At 44.0% G+C, this 16,019-nt stretch overlaps 1 protein-coding gene across 1 annotated transcript; it reads left to right on the plus strand.

The window, feature by feature from the left end:
- Positions 1 to 1,370: 1,370 nt before the first annotated feature.
- LOC142072359 (uncharacterized) lies at positions 1,371 to 5,790 on the plus strand. The gene is made up of 3 exons (XM_075129027.1): positions 1,371 to 2,132; positions 3,203 to 3,423; positions 5,124 to 5,790. The coding sequence occupies exons 1-3, from the start codon at positions 1,372 to 1,374 to the stop codon at positions 5,192 to 5,194; spliced, it is 1,053 nt and encodes a 350-aa protein (XP_074985128.1). The 5' UTR covers position 1,371; the 3' UTR covers positions 5,195 to 5,790.
- The last annotated feature ends 10,229 nt before the right edge of the window (positions 5,791 to 16,019 follow it).

Here is a 16,019-nt window from a genome sequence, read left to right on the forward strand (position 1 = left end):
GTTGGACTCGATGACCTCCTGAGGTCCCTTCCAACCCTGATATTCTGTGATTCTATGATTCTATACTGCTCACACCCACATACCGAATTAATGCACTTAAATGCAAATGATGGACACTTTACTTTGAAAAAAAAAGATACTATGACTGTAAAAGGCTTTCTTTCACACAAGAGCTATGTACTGTTTCTAGCACTACTCAACATTTATATTTGCTGAAGAGAAAGTGTGTAACTTGGGAGAAAAACACAACCTTGCATCTCTCTTTTTATATAGAACTTTCATTCACTCTCCCCTGATGAAGTTACCCTATCTCAGCAAAAGGGATGGAGGATACTGCTGAAAAAGAAATCATCCTGACCTTGCAGGACCTATATTGCAACTGGATCTACATAAAAAAATATTGAGGCAAATACTGGTGTATATATTAGGCCTGGATGGAAGTGGATTACATTTTTTCCAGATCGATGAATCATTATATTCTTCTGTGCTCCCCCAACATTATAGTATAGATGTTTTCCTGCATGTGAGCTCTGTTTGGTGCAGGGTGGAAGAGTGGGGATCAGGAATCCAATGATGTGACTAGGGTCTGTCCTAGCTCTGATCACTTATAGCAGTGGGTAGGCTACTCTAAGTTCTACTACTAGAATAAGGTCCTTAAAGAACCCTATGCCTGTGCAGAATTAACATAGCATAGCTCCTCTATACCAGGCTTCCTATCCCTGGCATGTCCTCTTTGGTAGGTCAGGGGAGGGGTCACAAAGGAAGAGCTGGTTGCTGAACTGGTAAGCCAAGCTGGGAGTTTTCTACCAAAAAGTGAATTGTCAGCTGCTGGGCATTTTCAGATTACAGACCCTTTGTGCAGCTTGAATGGCAAAAAGAGGCCAGAGTGAACTAATGAACCTGGCCTTTACACACACACACACACACACACACACACACACACACACACACACACACACACACACACACCCCTCAAGATTCTAGCTATTGCAGTCTCTGCATGATAAGAAACCCATGAGCACAGTGTGACAATTCCCAAAAAACACAACACTGTTCACTGTATTGAACTCTTCTTGATTTATTTTTCAGAATAAAATCTTGATCCAAAATGTTTGATTCTAATATATTTTTGTACAACCAGACCATGACGTGCAGCTCAAATGCAACACACAGGGATGTTTTCTGAATAAGAATTACAGAATCTGGCTCTTTGTAGTTGAATTTCAGCAATCAGAATGCCAGAACCACTGATTCAAATTCCACCATCATTTACTCAGCTCTTCATCTTTGTGAGGTGGATAAATGGATTTTCATGCAGTTTTTTCTCTCTCTCTCTCTCTCTCTCTGTGTCTTTCAGATAAAAAGTTTTTAATGGCAATATGGGAGAGAAAGGGGCATTCGGGGTTATGTCAGTGTAGTGAGGTGGAATGGCCTCCCACTGAGTCAGAGGGCCACTCATTGAAGCCTGGTGGGCGGAGCCAGGCTGTGCCCGCCCCTCCCACCGAAAGTCAGGGAGCAGAACAGGAAGTACAAGGTCAGAACAAGGTCAGCTCCCAGACTGCTACGCTGGGCATCACAAAATGGGGAAGAGATGGACAGCCCTCTGTGGAGATAGAGGTGGTTAGGGACTATTTAGAAAAGCTGGACGTGCACAAGTCCATGGGGCCGGACGAGTTGCATCCGAGAGTGCGGAAGGAACTGGCGGCTGTGATTGCAGAGCCATTGGCCATTATCTTTGAAAACTCGTGGCGAACCGGGGAAGTCCCGGATGACTGGAAAAAGGCTAATGTAGTGCCAATCTTTAAAAAAGGGAAGAAGGAGGATCCTGGGAACTACAGGCCAGTCAGCCTCACTTCAGTCCCTGGAAAAATCATGGAGCAGGTCCTCAAAGAATCAATCCTGAAGCACTTGCATGAGAGGAAAGTGATCAGGAACAGCCAGCATGGATTCACCAAGGGAAGGTCATGCCTGACTAATCTAATCGCCTTCTATGATGAGATTACTGGTTCTGTGGATGAAGAGAAAGCAGTGGATGTATTGTTTCTTGACTTTAGCAAAGCTTTTGACACGGTCTCCCACAGTATTCTTGTCAGCAAGTTAAGGAAGTATGGGCTGGATGAATGCACTACAAGGTGGGTAGAAAGCTGGCTAGATTGTCGGGCTCAACGGGTAGTGATCAATGGCTCCATGTCTAGTTGGCAGCCGGTATCAAGTGGAGTGCCCCAAGGGTCAGTCCTGGGGCCGGTTTTGTTCAATATCTTCATAAATGATCTGGAGGATGGTGTGGATTGCACTCTCAGCAAATTTGCGGATGATACTAAACTGGGAGGAGTGGTAGATACGCTGGAGGGGAGGGATAGGATACAGAAGGACCTAGACAAATTGGAGGATTGGGCCAAAAGAAATCTGATGAGGTTCAATAAGGATAAGTGCAGGGTCCTGCACTTAGGACGGAAGAACCCAATGCACAGCTACAGACTAGGGACCGAATGGCTAGGCAGCAGTTCTGCGGAAAAGGACCTAGGGGTGACAGTGGACGAGAAGCTGGATATGAGTCAGCAGTGTGCCCTTGTTGCCAAGAAGGCCAATGGCATTTTGGGATGTATAAGTAGGGGCATAGCGAGCAGATCGAGGGACGTGATCGTTCCCCTCTATTCGACATTGGTGAGGCCTCATCTGGAGTACTGTGTCCAGTTTTGGGCCCCACACTTCAAGAAGGATGTGGATAAATTGGAGAGAGTCCAGCGAAGGGCAACAAAAATGATTAGGGGTCTGGAACACATGAGTTATGAGGAGAGGCTGAGGGAGCTGGGATTGTTTAGCCTGCAGAAGAGAAGAATGAGGGGGGATTTGATAGCTGCTTTCAACTACCTGAAAGGGGGTTCCAAAGAGGATGGCTCTAGACTGTTCTCAATGGTATCAGATGACAGAACGAGGAGTAATGGTCTCAAGCTGCAGTGGGGGAGGTTTAGATTGGATATTAGGAAAAACTTTTTCACTAAGAGGGTGGTGAAACACTGGAATGCGTTACCTAGGGAGGTGGTAGAATCTCCTTCCTTAGAGGTTTTTAAGGTCAGGCTTGACAAAGCCCTGGCTGGGATGATTTAACTGGGAATTGGTCCTGCTTCGAGCAGGGGGTTGGACTAGATGACCTTCTGGGGTCCCTTCCAACCCTTATATTCTATGATTCTATGATTCTAAGTATAAAGGGCGGGTCCTGGAGCTCAGTTGGCTGGCAGCTGCTGAAGGAGGCAGATGCTTTCTGTCTGCTCCTGAGCTGGAAGACTGCAGTGGACCCCTGCCGAACTGAGGACTGGCCAGAGCTGCTGGAGTCGCCCGCCGACCAAAGCACTGAGGAGCTGCCTGGACTGCCGCTGGCCTTGTACCCCAACGAACCGGAAGACACCGCCCACATGGATCCAGGTACAACCCGAGGGGAGGGAAGGAAGTGGCTCAGGGACAGCCAACCCTAGTCTGGCTGTGTTGCTGTCAGAGATCCGGTCAGCATGTTGCAGCTGGATTCCTCGCTGACCCAGCTGTGGAATACTCCACCACTGTTAGGGCCTGGTGCTGGGATGCCATGGAGTTGGGAGGGCCTATGTCCCCCGGCCACCACACACCTGGGGTGGCAGTCCACCCTCTCTAGGCCAAGAAGCCTGTGTTTGTCGGCTGTCTGCTGGAGCTAGGATGCCCGACCCTCTCTCTGCCCAGCCCTGAGTATAGGCCTGAGCCATAGACCCTTTGTTACACGTGAGGGTTGGGTGGATAACTGTTTGTTTGCTGTTCGGTCCTGAGTACAGGCCTGGGCCTCAGAGTCTTTGCTGCCCCCACCCTGACTGAGGGCTTGGACTCATAAGTGTGTGCTGCTCTGCCTTTGGTAGACTAGGGACCCTAATGGACTGCCGTTCTGCCCTGACTGCAGGCCAGAGCCACAGACTGCTTGCTGCCCTACCCTGACTGTGGGCAATGCCAGTGACATAGTGAGGTGGAGTGGCCTCCCACTGACCCAGATGGGGAGGGACAACTGCTAACCCACTACAGTCAGACACCAAAGTATATTCCTGCTAGTAGGGATGAATCTGAAATTAAAGATGTGGTGGTGGTGTTTTGACTGAGGCGTGATGTGTATTGAAGAATCACAAATCATCCACTTGAATCTTCTTAAAGAGGCTTCACATTTATTGAACACAGAAAAAAGATTTCAAGAAGAGATCAAATAGTATCTCTCTGTTACCAACTTTCAGACTGTACTCTGCAGCCAGCACCCTTCAGCAGCTCTCAGCACAGTCCCTCAGCAAATAAATTAAACATATGTGCAAGATAGAGCATTACTGGCAATAATGAATCACCTTTTATTATTCTCATTCATTTCTAGCCCATATGAATCCATGACTCCAGCTTAGGGCATGTAAATACCCTGTAAGATAAATGAAACATTCAGTTGCCAGAATAAAATATAACACTGTGCAAAATGCATATCAACAGTTTTTTTGTTTTGTTTTAACTGTTAGCAGGACATCAGATTTAGAATGTATTAAATAAAGTTGTGGCACAGTCAGACTGCAGGAAAGTAGAAAACAGAGAAAGGGCTGAAGTGCAAGGGATAATAGGTACGGGAAGCTGTACCCAAGGTTTAATTCAGCAAGCAGGTGGTTAAGGAAAATGAGATGGATAAAGAAGAGGAGGCGATCCTTGGGCAAGAGCACAGAGGTGACATCTGTTGCCAGAGTGTTCATTGCCATGCTCTCAGAACTAAAACAAACAGCAGTTACACAGAGCAAAATTAAAAGGAAAAGGGGGGCTCAGGATCTGTGTGAAGCCATTATTAAAGAAGCTTGACCATATCATCCATGTCAAACTTCTTGATAATGGCCTCTCACAGTTCATTGGGATCCTGAGCCCTTTCCCCTCTTAGGTAAATTGCCTTCACTTCAGGTACTATATAAACATACTAATCAGATATTATTATTTCACTCCAATCTCAATAAATACCCCTTGTCCTGAGAATAAGAAATGAGGAGAGTTGATTTTTCATCACTGACTGATGTGATGGATGATGTGCATTATTTCTCATTTGGATGCTGTGTTACTTGGTTCATATTCTCATCCCTCTTAAAATCCAGCTCATCCAGGAGAAGCTGCTGCCTTGCATAAAACGGAATGCAAATGTAGCTGGAGACACACCAATGCCTAACTTAGCCGGCTGTGAAGAGCAGCAGAGGCACCGAGACACTCCTGAGGTTTCAGAGGGCAAAGAGCTAAGAGAAAAGTCAGTCAAATTCTCAGATTCATGATGACCCACAAACTGCCTGCCAGAAATGAAACGTCCATTGGAACTCAGAACTCAGCAGTGAATGTGTGTAGTAGCAGCAGAAGAACTCAGCAGGGTGGGTGGATATTTGTCTGGGCACAGAGGGGAGCAGAGAAGGCAATTCAAAATTTCTCTCAGAGCTTTCCCTTTATTGCTGAATTTAAGGTATTTATACGGTGTGAGTAGGAGGGAAAATTCAACTGTTCCACCTTGCACCCAGAGACTCAGATTCTGCTGCCTTTACTAATGTGGAACAGAGTAGTACCTTCCTTCTCATTGATTTGAAGGTGAGTAAGACTAACAGAATCTGGTCCTAAAGGCTAATTGTGAACTATGTTATGCACCCACACACCGCAGTACGAGGGCATACAGCATCCCCTTAGAGTCTCTTGTGCAGTCTGCCTACATCACAAATAGCACAGTGGGGATAGAGTAGTAAAGTAGCCTCTGTGGAGCTGCTATTCCCAGTTAGGTTCAGGGCCCAGATGGGGAGTGGGCATTGCCTTAGCTCAGTGGTTCTCAACCTGCGGCCCAATCAACACACAGCTGCAGCTCAAGTGACAGTCTCAGGGCCATATAGGTAGTATTGGATGTGGCCTACAATGGTAAACAGGTTGAGAACCACTGCCTTAGCTCAATCTCTCTGTCATGCTGGCAGGCTCAGCTAAGCCAGTTGAGAGAGGGCAGTAATCTGCACCAGGTATAGGTACAGGTTGCACAAATCACTCTTGAGTCACAGTCTGGTTGCTGGCCAGTTCCTGGGGCAGCACAACTATGCATGGTCCCTGGCACAGGGTCTATTGCAAAACCACAACTGGGCTTTGAGATGGAAAATCCCACGCTGTGCCAAGCGCTAGCCTAGTGGGTCTCAACCTTTCCTGACTATTGTTTCCCTTTCAAAAGTCTGATTTGTCTTGCGTACCCCAAGCTTCACCTCACTTTAAAACTACTTGCTTATAATATCACACATAAAAATGCAAAAGTGTCACATCATACTACTACTACTGAAAAATTGCTTTCTTTCTCATTTTTCCCATATAATTGTAAAATAAATCAATTGGAATATAAGTATTGTACTTACATTTCAGTGTATAGTATAGCGAGCAGTATAAACAAGTCATTGTCAGTATGACACTTTAGTTTCTACTGCCTTCGCTAGTGCTTTTTATGTAGCCTGTTGTAAAACAAGGCAAATATCTAAATGAGTTGATGGACCCTCTGGAAGACCTCTGCATACCCCCAGGGGTATGCCTACCTCTGGTTGAGAACCATAGCTCTAGCCCCTAGTATCAATCCCTCATTGTCATCACCATCAACTTGTCATAATAAACATTTTCTAATAAATGAGTGTGTGTGTGTGTGCACGCGTGGGGGGAATCCTAAAATAACAGAGCGTGTGGAATATTTTAATTAAGGAGCATATATGTCCCTCTCTCTCTATCCAGAGTCCTCTGGAGCAAAGAGATCCTATCTCCAGTATCAATGGAGCACTTATGGGCTCAGTGACTGCAATACTTCCACTAGCCCATGAATAATTATCTCCATCTTGAGTGCTTGCCAGCATGACGCATCTTCATTCCATTAAGGGGACAGGCTAGAATGGGCAGTGGCAGAATTCATTTATCACATTTTAATAGAGAGGCAGCTTGGGAAGGGAGGGACTAATGAGATATTTCTAAAGAAATTAGCCAGCTTCTATTACAGGGTTGTCTCCCGTGAGGAGGCTACAGTGATGACGGATGGCTGGGGCCATGGCCCCCTGAAGCTTTCTCCTTGCCTCCCGCCTCTCTCCCTCCCCTGCCCCCCCACCCCAAAGGCTGACTTATGATGTATGATTTCTTTTTGATTATTCCTCTGCTGCTGGAATATGAATATGGAATATCATTAGTAAGTGATGCTGAAGTCTAACCCAGAGATTTTCCAAAGTGCTGCCTTTTGCATTCAGGAGTACAGAGCTCTCTGTGGGGATATCAGCGATCTAGGGGTGTTGCACATATCTAGCACTGAGAAGTTTGTAATCAGGCTTTTAACACATTGCTCACCGCAGAGGGCTCAAGCTCCAGCTGTTTCCCATCCAGTTTTAGAGGTGGGCTGACTATGGCCAGAGGCCAACCCCATTTTTGTTTGCAGTGGTGGTGTAGCCCACATTGTTAGAGACTGATCTTGTCCTAGCCCCTTGTTTGGACATTTCCACTGACTCCTCATTGCTTTCAGGATCCAGCTAGAAACTGCTCACAGTTTACTCCCTCTTCTAGATATTAAATGAGGCCCACATTCAGCAAAGCACTTAGGCATATGAATTCAGTGAAGCACTTAACCGCATGCTTAGCCCTTAAGCATGTCCTGAAGCACCATTGACTTCACAGGTTTATACGCTTTGCTGCATCAGGCCCTGAGGCTGGATCCCCACTGGAAACTGCTTCCCAACAACTCAATACTTCGCTTCTTATTCAAATTGAAATTTTTTCTTTAAAAAAAAAAAGGCTTGTAAACTCAAACATTTTTGTGGAAAAAATATCTTACATAATTTTTCATGTGAAACAAAAATTTGAAAACTTTTGAATTATTTATGTTTAGGTTCCCCCCAATTCAAATTCCACCACTAATCTTATAACACCATCAGAAAAAGCAATTTATCTGTTCAGCTGAAACCATATGCAGGTCTTAGAAACTACAGTGGTGGGTGCTCTAGAAATTCCTAAAACAGACAGAGGGACAGATTAGACAGACAGATCTGTGGTTATACAACTTCTTGCTTATCTGAATAAACCCCACCTCCCCATTTCCTTTGGATACATATCTGCTTCTACTGCATATTCATCAGATCTCAAAAGATAGGCTTTTCCTCAGAGTACAGTATGTCCTTACAGCTTTCTCTTTTTTTACACCACATTGTATATAGCCCTTCGGTGGTCAAAATGAATGGAGTTTTGAATAAATAGAGCAAACAAGTGACAAAATGGCCTAATCGTCTTTAAAGTCATTAGCTCTAACTCTGTATCAGTCATTCCATATTGTTAGGCTAATAATCGCTAATTATTAGCAGCTCCCAGTGATAGCACTATTAACTGCTTTCCATTTAAATGTAGATGTGCGCTGACCTTCCACTTCCCTCTGAATGAGAGGGAACTCTATCTTTTCAAAAAGAAAAGGAGTACTTGTGGCACCTTAGAGACTAACCAATTTATTTGAGCATGAGCTTTCGTGAGCTACAGCTCACTTCATCAGATGTTTACCGTGGAAACTGCAGCAGACTTTATATACACACAGAAATCATGAAACAATACCTCCTCCCACCCCACTGTCCTGCTGGTAATAGCTTATCTAAAGTGATCAACAGGTGGGCCATTTCCAGCACAAATCCAGGTTTTCTCACCCTCCACCCCCCCACACAAATTCACTCTCCTGCTGGTGCTAGCCCATCCAAAGTGACAACTCTTTACATAATCAAGTCGGGCTATTTCCTGCATAGATCCAGGTTTTCTCACATCCCCCCCACCCCCATACACACACAAACTCACTCTCCTGCTGGTAATAGCTCATCTAAACTGACCATTCTCCAGGTTTAAATCCAAGTTAAACCAGAACATCTGGGGGGGGGGGTAGGAAAAAACAAGAGGAAACAGGCTACCTTGCATAATGACTTAGCCACTCCCAGTCTCTATTTAAGCCTAAATTAATAGTATCCAATTTGCAAATGAATTCCAATTCAGCAGTTTCTCGCTGGAGTCTGGATTTGAAGTTTTTTTGTTTTAAGATAGCGACCTTCATGTCTGTGATTGCGTGACCAGAGAGATTGAAGTGTTCTCCGACTGGTTTATGAATGTTATAATTCTTGACATCTGATTTGTGTCCATTTATTCTTTTACGTAGAGACTGTCCAGTTTGACCAATGTACATGGCAGAGGGGCATTGCTGGCACATGATGGCATATATCACATTGGTGGATGTGCAGGTGAACGAGCCTCTGATAGTGTGGCTGATGTTATTAGGCCCTGTGATGGTGTCCCCTGAATAGATATGTGGGCACAATTGGCAACGGGCTTTGTTGCAAGGATAAGTTCCTGGGTTAGTGGTTCTGTTGTGTGGTATGTGGTTGTTGGTGAGTATTTGCTTCAGGTTGCGGGGCTGTCTGTAGGCAAGGACTGGCCTGTCTCCCAAGACTTGTGAGAGTGTTGGGTCATCCTTTAGGATAGGTTGTAGATCCTTAATAATGCGTTGGAGGGGTTTTAGTTGGGGGCTGAAGGTGACGGCTAGTGGCGTTCTGTTATTTTCTTTGTTAGGCCTGTCCTGTAGTAGGTAACTTCTGGGAACTCTTCTGGCTCTATCAATCTGTCAATCAATCTCTATCAATCTATCAATCTATCAATCAAATTGATGACATCTTCATCATCTGGACCCATGGAAAAGAAGCCCTTGAGGAATTCCACCATGATTTCAACAATTTCCATCCCACCACCAACCTCAGCCTGGTCCAGTCCACACAAGAGATCCACTTCCTGGACACTACAGTGCTAATAAACAATGGCCACATAAACACCACCCTATACCGGAAACCTACTGACCGCTATTCCTACCTGCATGCCTCCAGCTTTCACCCTGACCACACCACACGATCCATCGTCTACAGCCAAGCTCTGCGATACAACCGCATTTGCTCCAACCCCTCAGACAGAGACAAACACCTACAAGATCTCTGTCAAGCTTTCTTACAACTACAATACCCACCTGCAGAAGTAAAGAAACAGATTGATAGAGCCAGAAGAGTTCCCAGAAGTTACCTACTACAGGACAGGCCTAACAAAGAAAATAACAGAACGCCACTAGCCGTCACCTTCAGCCCCCAACTAAAACCCCTCCAACGCATTATTAAGGATCTACAACCTATCCTAAAGGATGACCCAACACTCTCACAAGTCTTGGGAGACAGGCCAGTCCTTGCCTACAGACAGCCCCGCAACCTGAAGCAAATACTCACCAACAACCACATACCACACAACAGAACCACTAACCCAGGAACTTATCCTTGCAACAAAGCCCGTTGCCAATTGTGCCCACATATCTATTCAGGGGACACCATCACAGGGCCTAATAACATCAGCCACACTATCAGAGGCTCGTTCACCTGCACATCCACCAATGTGATATATGCCATCATGTGCCAGCAATGCCCCTCTGCCATGTACATTGGTCAAACTGGACAGTCTCTACGTAAAAGAATAAATGGACACAAATCAGATGTCAAGAATTATAACATTCATAAACCAGTCGGAGAACACTTCAATCTCTCTGGTCACGCAATCACAGACATGAAGGTCGCTATCTTAAAACAAAAAAACTTCAAATCCAGACTCCAGCGAGAAACTGCTGAATTGGAATTCATTTGCAAATTGGATACTATTAATTTAGGCTTAAATAGAGACTGGGAGTGGCTAAGTCATTATGCAAGGTAGCCTGTTTCCTCTTGTTTTTTCCTACCCCCCCCCCCAGATGTTCTGGTTTAACTTGGATTTAAACCTGGAGAATGGTCAGTTTAGATGAGCTATTACCAGCAGGAGAGTGAGTTTGTGTGTGTATGGGGGTGGGGGGGATGTGAGAAAACCTGGATCTATGCAGGAAATAGCCCGACTTGATTATGTAAAGAGTTGTCACTTTGGATGGGCTAGCACCAGCAGGAGAGTGAATTTGTGTGGGGGGGTGGAGGGTGAGAAAACCTGGATTTGTGCTGGAAATGGCCCACCTGTTGATCACTTTAGATAAGCTATTACCAGCAGGACAGTGGGGTGGGAGGAGGTATTGTTTCATGATTTCTGTGTGTATATAAAGTCTGCTGCAGTTTCCACGGTAAACATCTGATGAAGTGAGCTGTAGCTCACGAAAGCTCATGCTCAAATAAATTGGTTAGTCTCTAAGGTGCCACAAGTACTCCTTTTCTTTTTGCGAATACAGACTAACACGGCTGTTCCTCTGAAACCTATCTTTTCAAAGTCAATGAAAGGGAAAGATGATTGTCACGGCAAGCAGGGAAAGCATAACGTGGTGGGGCAGAAGGACACTTTTCCCCATGTTGTGAAGTGTTTGTTTTGTTGTAAATAATAGATATATGCAAAGTTTTGGGGAAAGGCACTGAAGAATAAGAATGCAGATTGTTTATGCAGACATCAGGTACTGCATGGTCTGTTTATGGAAAGTTTTCACCATCCCACATTATCAGTGTGGGACCTGCCCCAGAAGAAGCACTTCAAGAGTTGGGAGGGAAGTTCAGTTTCCATGGCCCATTCAGTCCTTGGCCCCCATTAGCCTGCCACAAAAGACCAATGCTCATGGCATTTCCTGCGATATGGACCCATTGGGAATTGTGCTGAGACCTACTGATTCATTGCACACATTCCAAACAACCCTTTAGAGGTAACCGGCTTTGGTGACTATATGCAACATTCACCATCAGCAAACATGGGAGAAGTCAATGGAGCTGTACGGACCTGCAGTAGCAGCCAGTTGAATCATAGAAAATAGGACTCAGAGCCAAACTTAGGGGAAAGAGGCTCTGAATCCCACCCACCATTATTTTTTCCATGAGCCAGCCACATGCTTCTCTTTGTAATATACTGATAGGATTTTTTGTTTTGTTTTTTACTTTAATCCTTCCTTGGGAGGATTACACATATTCTGAACTAGAGACATGTATGTGCTTATGTCTTTCACAGTGGAGGCCAAAGCTCCCTTTATCTCTCTTTATTTGTGTCATGATTATCACCCAAAAGGCGGCTGAGTGAAGAAAGTGCATTCACCCTGTGCCAGTACGGTCTAGTAGTCCAGCTACAGAAAATGTCCGTTAGGAATGCCTGAGTTCTTATTCCCATCTTTGACAGTAATGCTCTCTGATCCATGGGTAAGTCACTTCACCTCTTTTCATCAGTTTCCTGGGGCTAAATTTTGTTTGTTTGTGTGAAGGAGAGGACAATTTATCCGACTCCAAAAAACAGAAGTGCCCCTCATGCAGATCAGTAAGTATTTCTTCAGTTTAAAGGGGTTACATTTGGTGGAGCATCTGAACATTTGGACACTTATCAAAGCCTCTTGGGCTAATGCTGTTAAATCCATAGTAACTGTATTGAAGTCCAGATCTTCACTGAAGTAACAGAGATCAGAATTTTGATTCTTGGGTCTTTCATTAGTGAGCTGACAGTCTCGTGAGGACAGGCTTTGCTTCCTTATAAAATTCCTGGTGCTTCCTCTAAGCTTGAAGTACATGAAGAGTTTTCCTGATGTACAAAAATGAAATCCAACTGGAAGAGGAAATAAAAAAGATTGTGAAACTGGACGCTCCCCAGGGTACTAAGAGCTGTGGGGCATCTTAGTATGATGCAATCTTGTCTATCCCTATTATGGTTCAGCTCCCGGAAACCAATAGCCGCTGGCCCCACAAGCACTGACTTCCAGGTCTCCTCAGACCATGCTAACTCTGGGCAGGCTAGTGCTAAGTACACACCAATCTCCAAGTCCTCAGAGCACTCCCTCCAGTATCCAGCCCCTGTCAGTGGACACTCACAGTAATTACCAGGTAAGCTGCCCCTAGAGAGGCAATGTGTACACAGCTTGATTGGTACAACTCAGGATTTATAACATAACACTGAAATATATGTGTAATGAAAACAATAATAATTTTTTAACCAATATTCATATTTAAGACACTGAGAAAGGATAATGAGTAGAAACAAAATATGAAATGTAATCCTAGGTCTACACTTATTAATAGTTACCTTTCCTATTTAATAAAATAGATCTTCTCCCAAGTATTCAGTCTTTGACAGAGCTGCTCGTTTTCACCCAAAACCAAGATCCAAGTTGTCATGAATATCCCCATGCCTTTTGAGGGATTTCCTCAGTAAATGGGTATCAAAATGGTCTTTTGTGTTTCCTTATTTTCTAAAATATCATTGTTTTGGTTCCAGAGTGAGGATGTGCTGGCTTCAAGTTGCCTTCACATCCTCATGTTGACTTGAAATGCAAACGTAGCTCCCATTGTGTTTGGTTTACAATGATTAATCTACATATGAATCTAAGCAGATGTGAATATACATCCTTTTGTCGGGCAAAACCTGTTTTTCACCTCTTCTTCAGTGTAATATCTTGACACAAAGTAAAAGGAGATATTTTCAGAATATACAGAACCTTTTAAATTTTATCAACACATACATTTGACAGCTATATTAAGGGCCAGCATGATCTTGGATTTCATTTAATAACTCGTACAACATTCTTAATAGATATTATCTCAGCACAGTGTTAGGTGTAGTGAGTTTGTCAGGCTTGACAGAAGTTGGTGTTACAGAACAGTGAACACTTTGTCAGTTGGCATTGAGGAGTTCATACGAACACAGAACCCCAAAGAAAAGTTTGGTCAGGTTCAATATAGGTTTGGGGTGAAGGTTCTGGTCAGTGCCTGTTTTATCCAAACTCGTTTGTAGATCCTCAGGTAAATACTAGCTATCAGTCAAAATGGGAATCTTTATCTAACCCCATCCTCTCAAACTTTGTTGGTTTGTCTAAAAAGGAATCAGAATCACACCTCATTGTGGCTTTAATTTTTGTAAACACGTAGATGAGATTTTGCAAATCCAAACACAGCCATCTCAATCCACTTCTAGTAAACACTAATATATAAGACTGAATTTTCTCTAATTTATTAAGTTGGACTCTCTCCTGTTAAATAGGAGATGCACAAAGGGTTGCTACCCTGGGGATCCTTACTTTCACAGTCAGAATCTGAATGAGAACCAAGCAACATGTCTGTTTTGTTTATTTCTTGGTTTGATAGTTGAATTCTGCTGGGAACTCTAGAGCACAACACATTCTACAGTGGTTCTTACAGAAAACAGTGGTCATTTTTTGTTATTCTTAATGTCAATATGTTGGGTTATTTAAACATAACTCTAGAATCTGGAGGATGCTGAATGTAGCATAGACTCAAGACTGAGCAGAGGAATAAGCCAGTTTAGCGAGGCACTGGTCTGTGATAGGTCAGATAGACTTAAAGACACCCTCCAGCAGTGGCTTAGCCGGAGGCAAGGAGAGACCTCCATGTCTATAGCAGTGACATCTTGAGGATAAAGAAAATTAGGGCCTGAATCCACAGCCATTGACTTCAATGAGCTTTGGACCAGACTCTTAATTGGGTGTGGGGACAAAATGATTGAAATAACTTGTCCTAAATCTAGGAATATTTATTTTTTCTATAGTTTAATTTTTAAAAGAGCACGATAGTTCAGATGACTTTTGATAAGACAGTAAAGTTTTAAAAAATCCTCCATATGCAAATGTTCATAAGTAATATTTATTCTTGGAATGCAGCAATGATTTCTGAAATTGAATTGGATCTATTTTTACTGCATTGTTCAATACTTTTGCTGCATTGTTGAATATTTATTCCTCTCTTGTGTACTAGCTTCTTTTTGATGTACTGAGATTTTATAAATATATCCCTTCATGGCAAAAGCCAGAGAAATAAAGTAATTGCGCAGTGTGTGTACACCTACACATGCAGAGATAGCTGGTAAAATACTGTATGTGTTTCGTAAAGCATTTTAAAAGAAACAAATTTGGGTTAAAAACACTTTCATTGAATTTTTCAGATTTGGTCTCCAGTATAAATTATTTATTTATTTAGCACATGCATAGTCGTCTAGCCAAGCGATGGTATCTTCAGTGGTGTGATGCAGTTCTCTTAGGCCACTGCTGAACCTAGTCAGCAGGCATTCATTGACAATGTGCGTCATCATCTGTGTTGCACCGCAGCTGCACAAAGGGCTGTCATGAAGGCCCCAGCGATACTGGTTGGCTGCACAGAGACCTTGCCGAGTCTGGATCCTGTTCAAGAGGAACCATTGGGGATGGGGCAGGTCAAAACCAAGTGGGCAAATTGTGGGGTTGGCGATGAGGGACTGGTTGGGGATTATAACAGATATCCATTCCTCTCACCAGAGTGTTTCCGCCTTAGCATCCTGGCGTGGCGGATGAGACCATTATGGGTGACGTGATAGCAAACATGCAGCTGGTGGTTTAAAAAGGTCATTATGAAGCGGCCAGCTTGAGTTGGTGCATACTTTCTCCAGTAACTTGCCAGTGGCAACCTCTCGTCTGATATGAGGGGGAGCAATATTGCTCAGAACTGGAAGCCATGGGAGTGGAGTCGGATAAGGGTGCCAGAGATGATATACGTGGTGGCATGTAACTGCGTATCCATCAGTTTGGTGTGTGACGATTGACTCCAAATTGGTGGGCAATACTCCGCCACCAAATATGAGGTGGCAAGAGCTGACGTCTGCAAAGTTGGAGCACGAGCACCCCATGACAAACCTGTCAGTTTGCTAAGAAGATTGTTGCATGTCTTGACTTCAGATGCTGTCTTCTTCACGTGGGCATGGTAACTCATTGTGCGGTCTAAGGTCACACCTAGATAGACTGGTTCTACTTCATTCTTCACCTTCTGACCATTCAGATAAACATTCAGTTCTCGGGTTGTGCTAGCGTGATGAAGATGGAACAAACTGGAGACTGTTTTTATGATGCTTGGCTGGAGGCGCCAAGTCTTACAGTAGTCAGCTAGCTTTATCATGTCCCGGTTTAAGGTGGCATCAAGCTCGTGAAATGTCTGGGCCTGGGTACTGAAACAGATGTTGTTTGTGTAAATGAACTTTCTTGACTT

This window comes from Caretta caretta, chromosome 6 (assembly GCF_965140235.1).
Source record: "Caretta caretta isolate rCarCar2 chromosome 6, rCarCar1.hap1, whole genome shotgun sequence".
In the NCBI taxonomy this organism is placed as follows: domain Eukaryota; kingdom Metazoa; phylum Chordata; order Testudines; family Cheloniidae; genus Caretta; species Caretta caretta.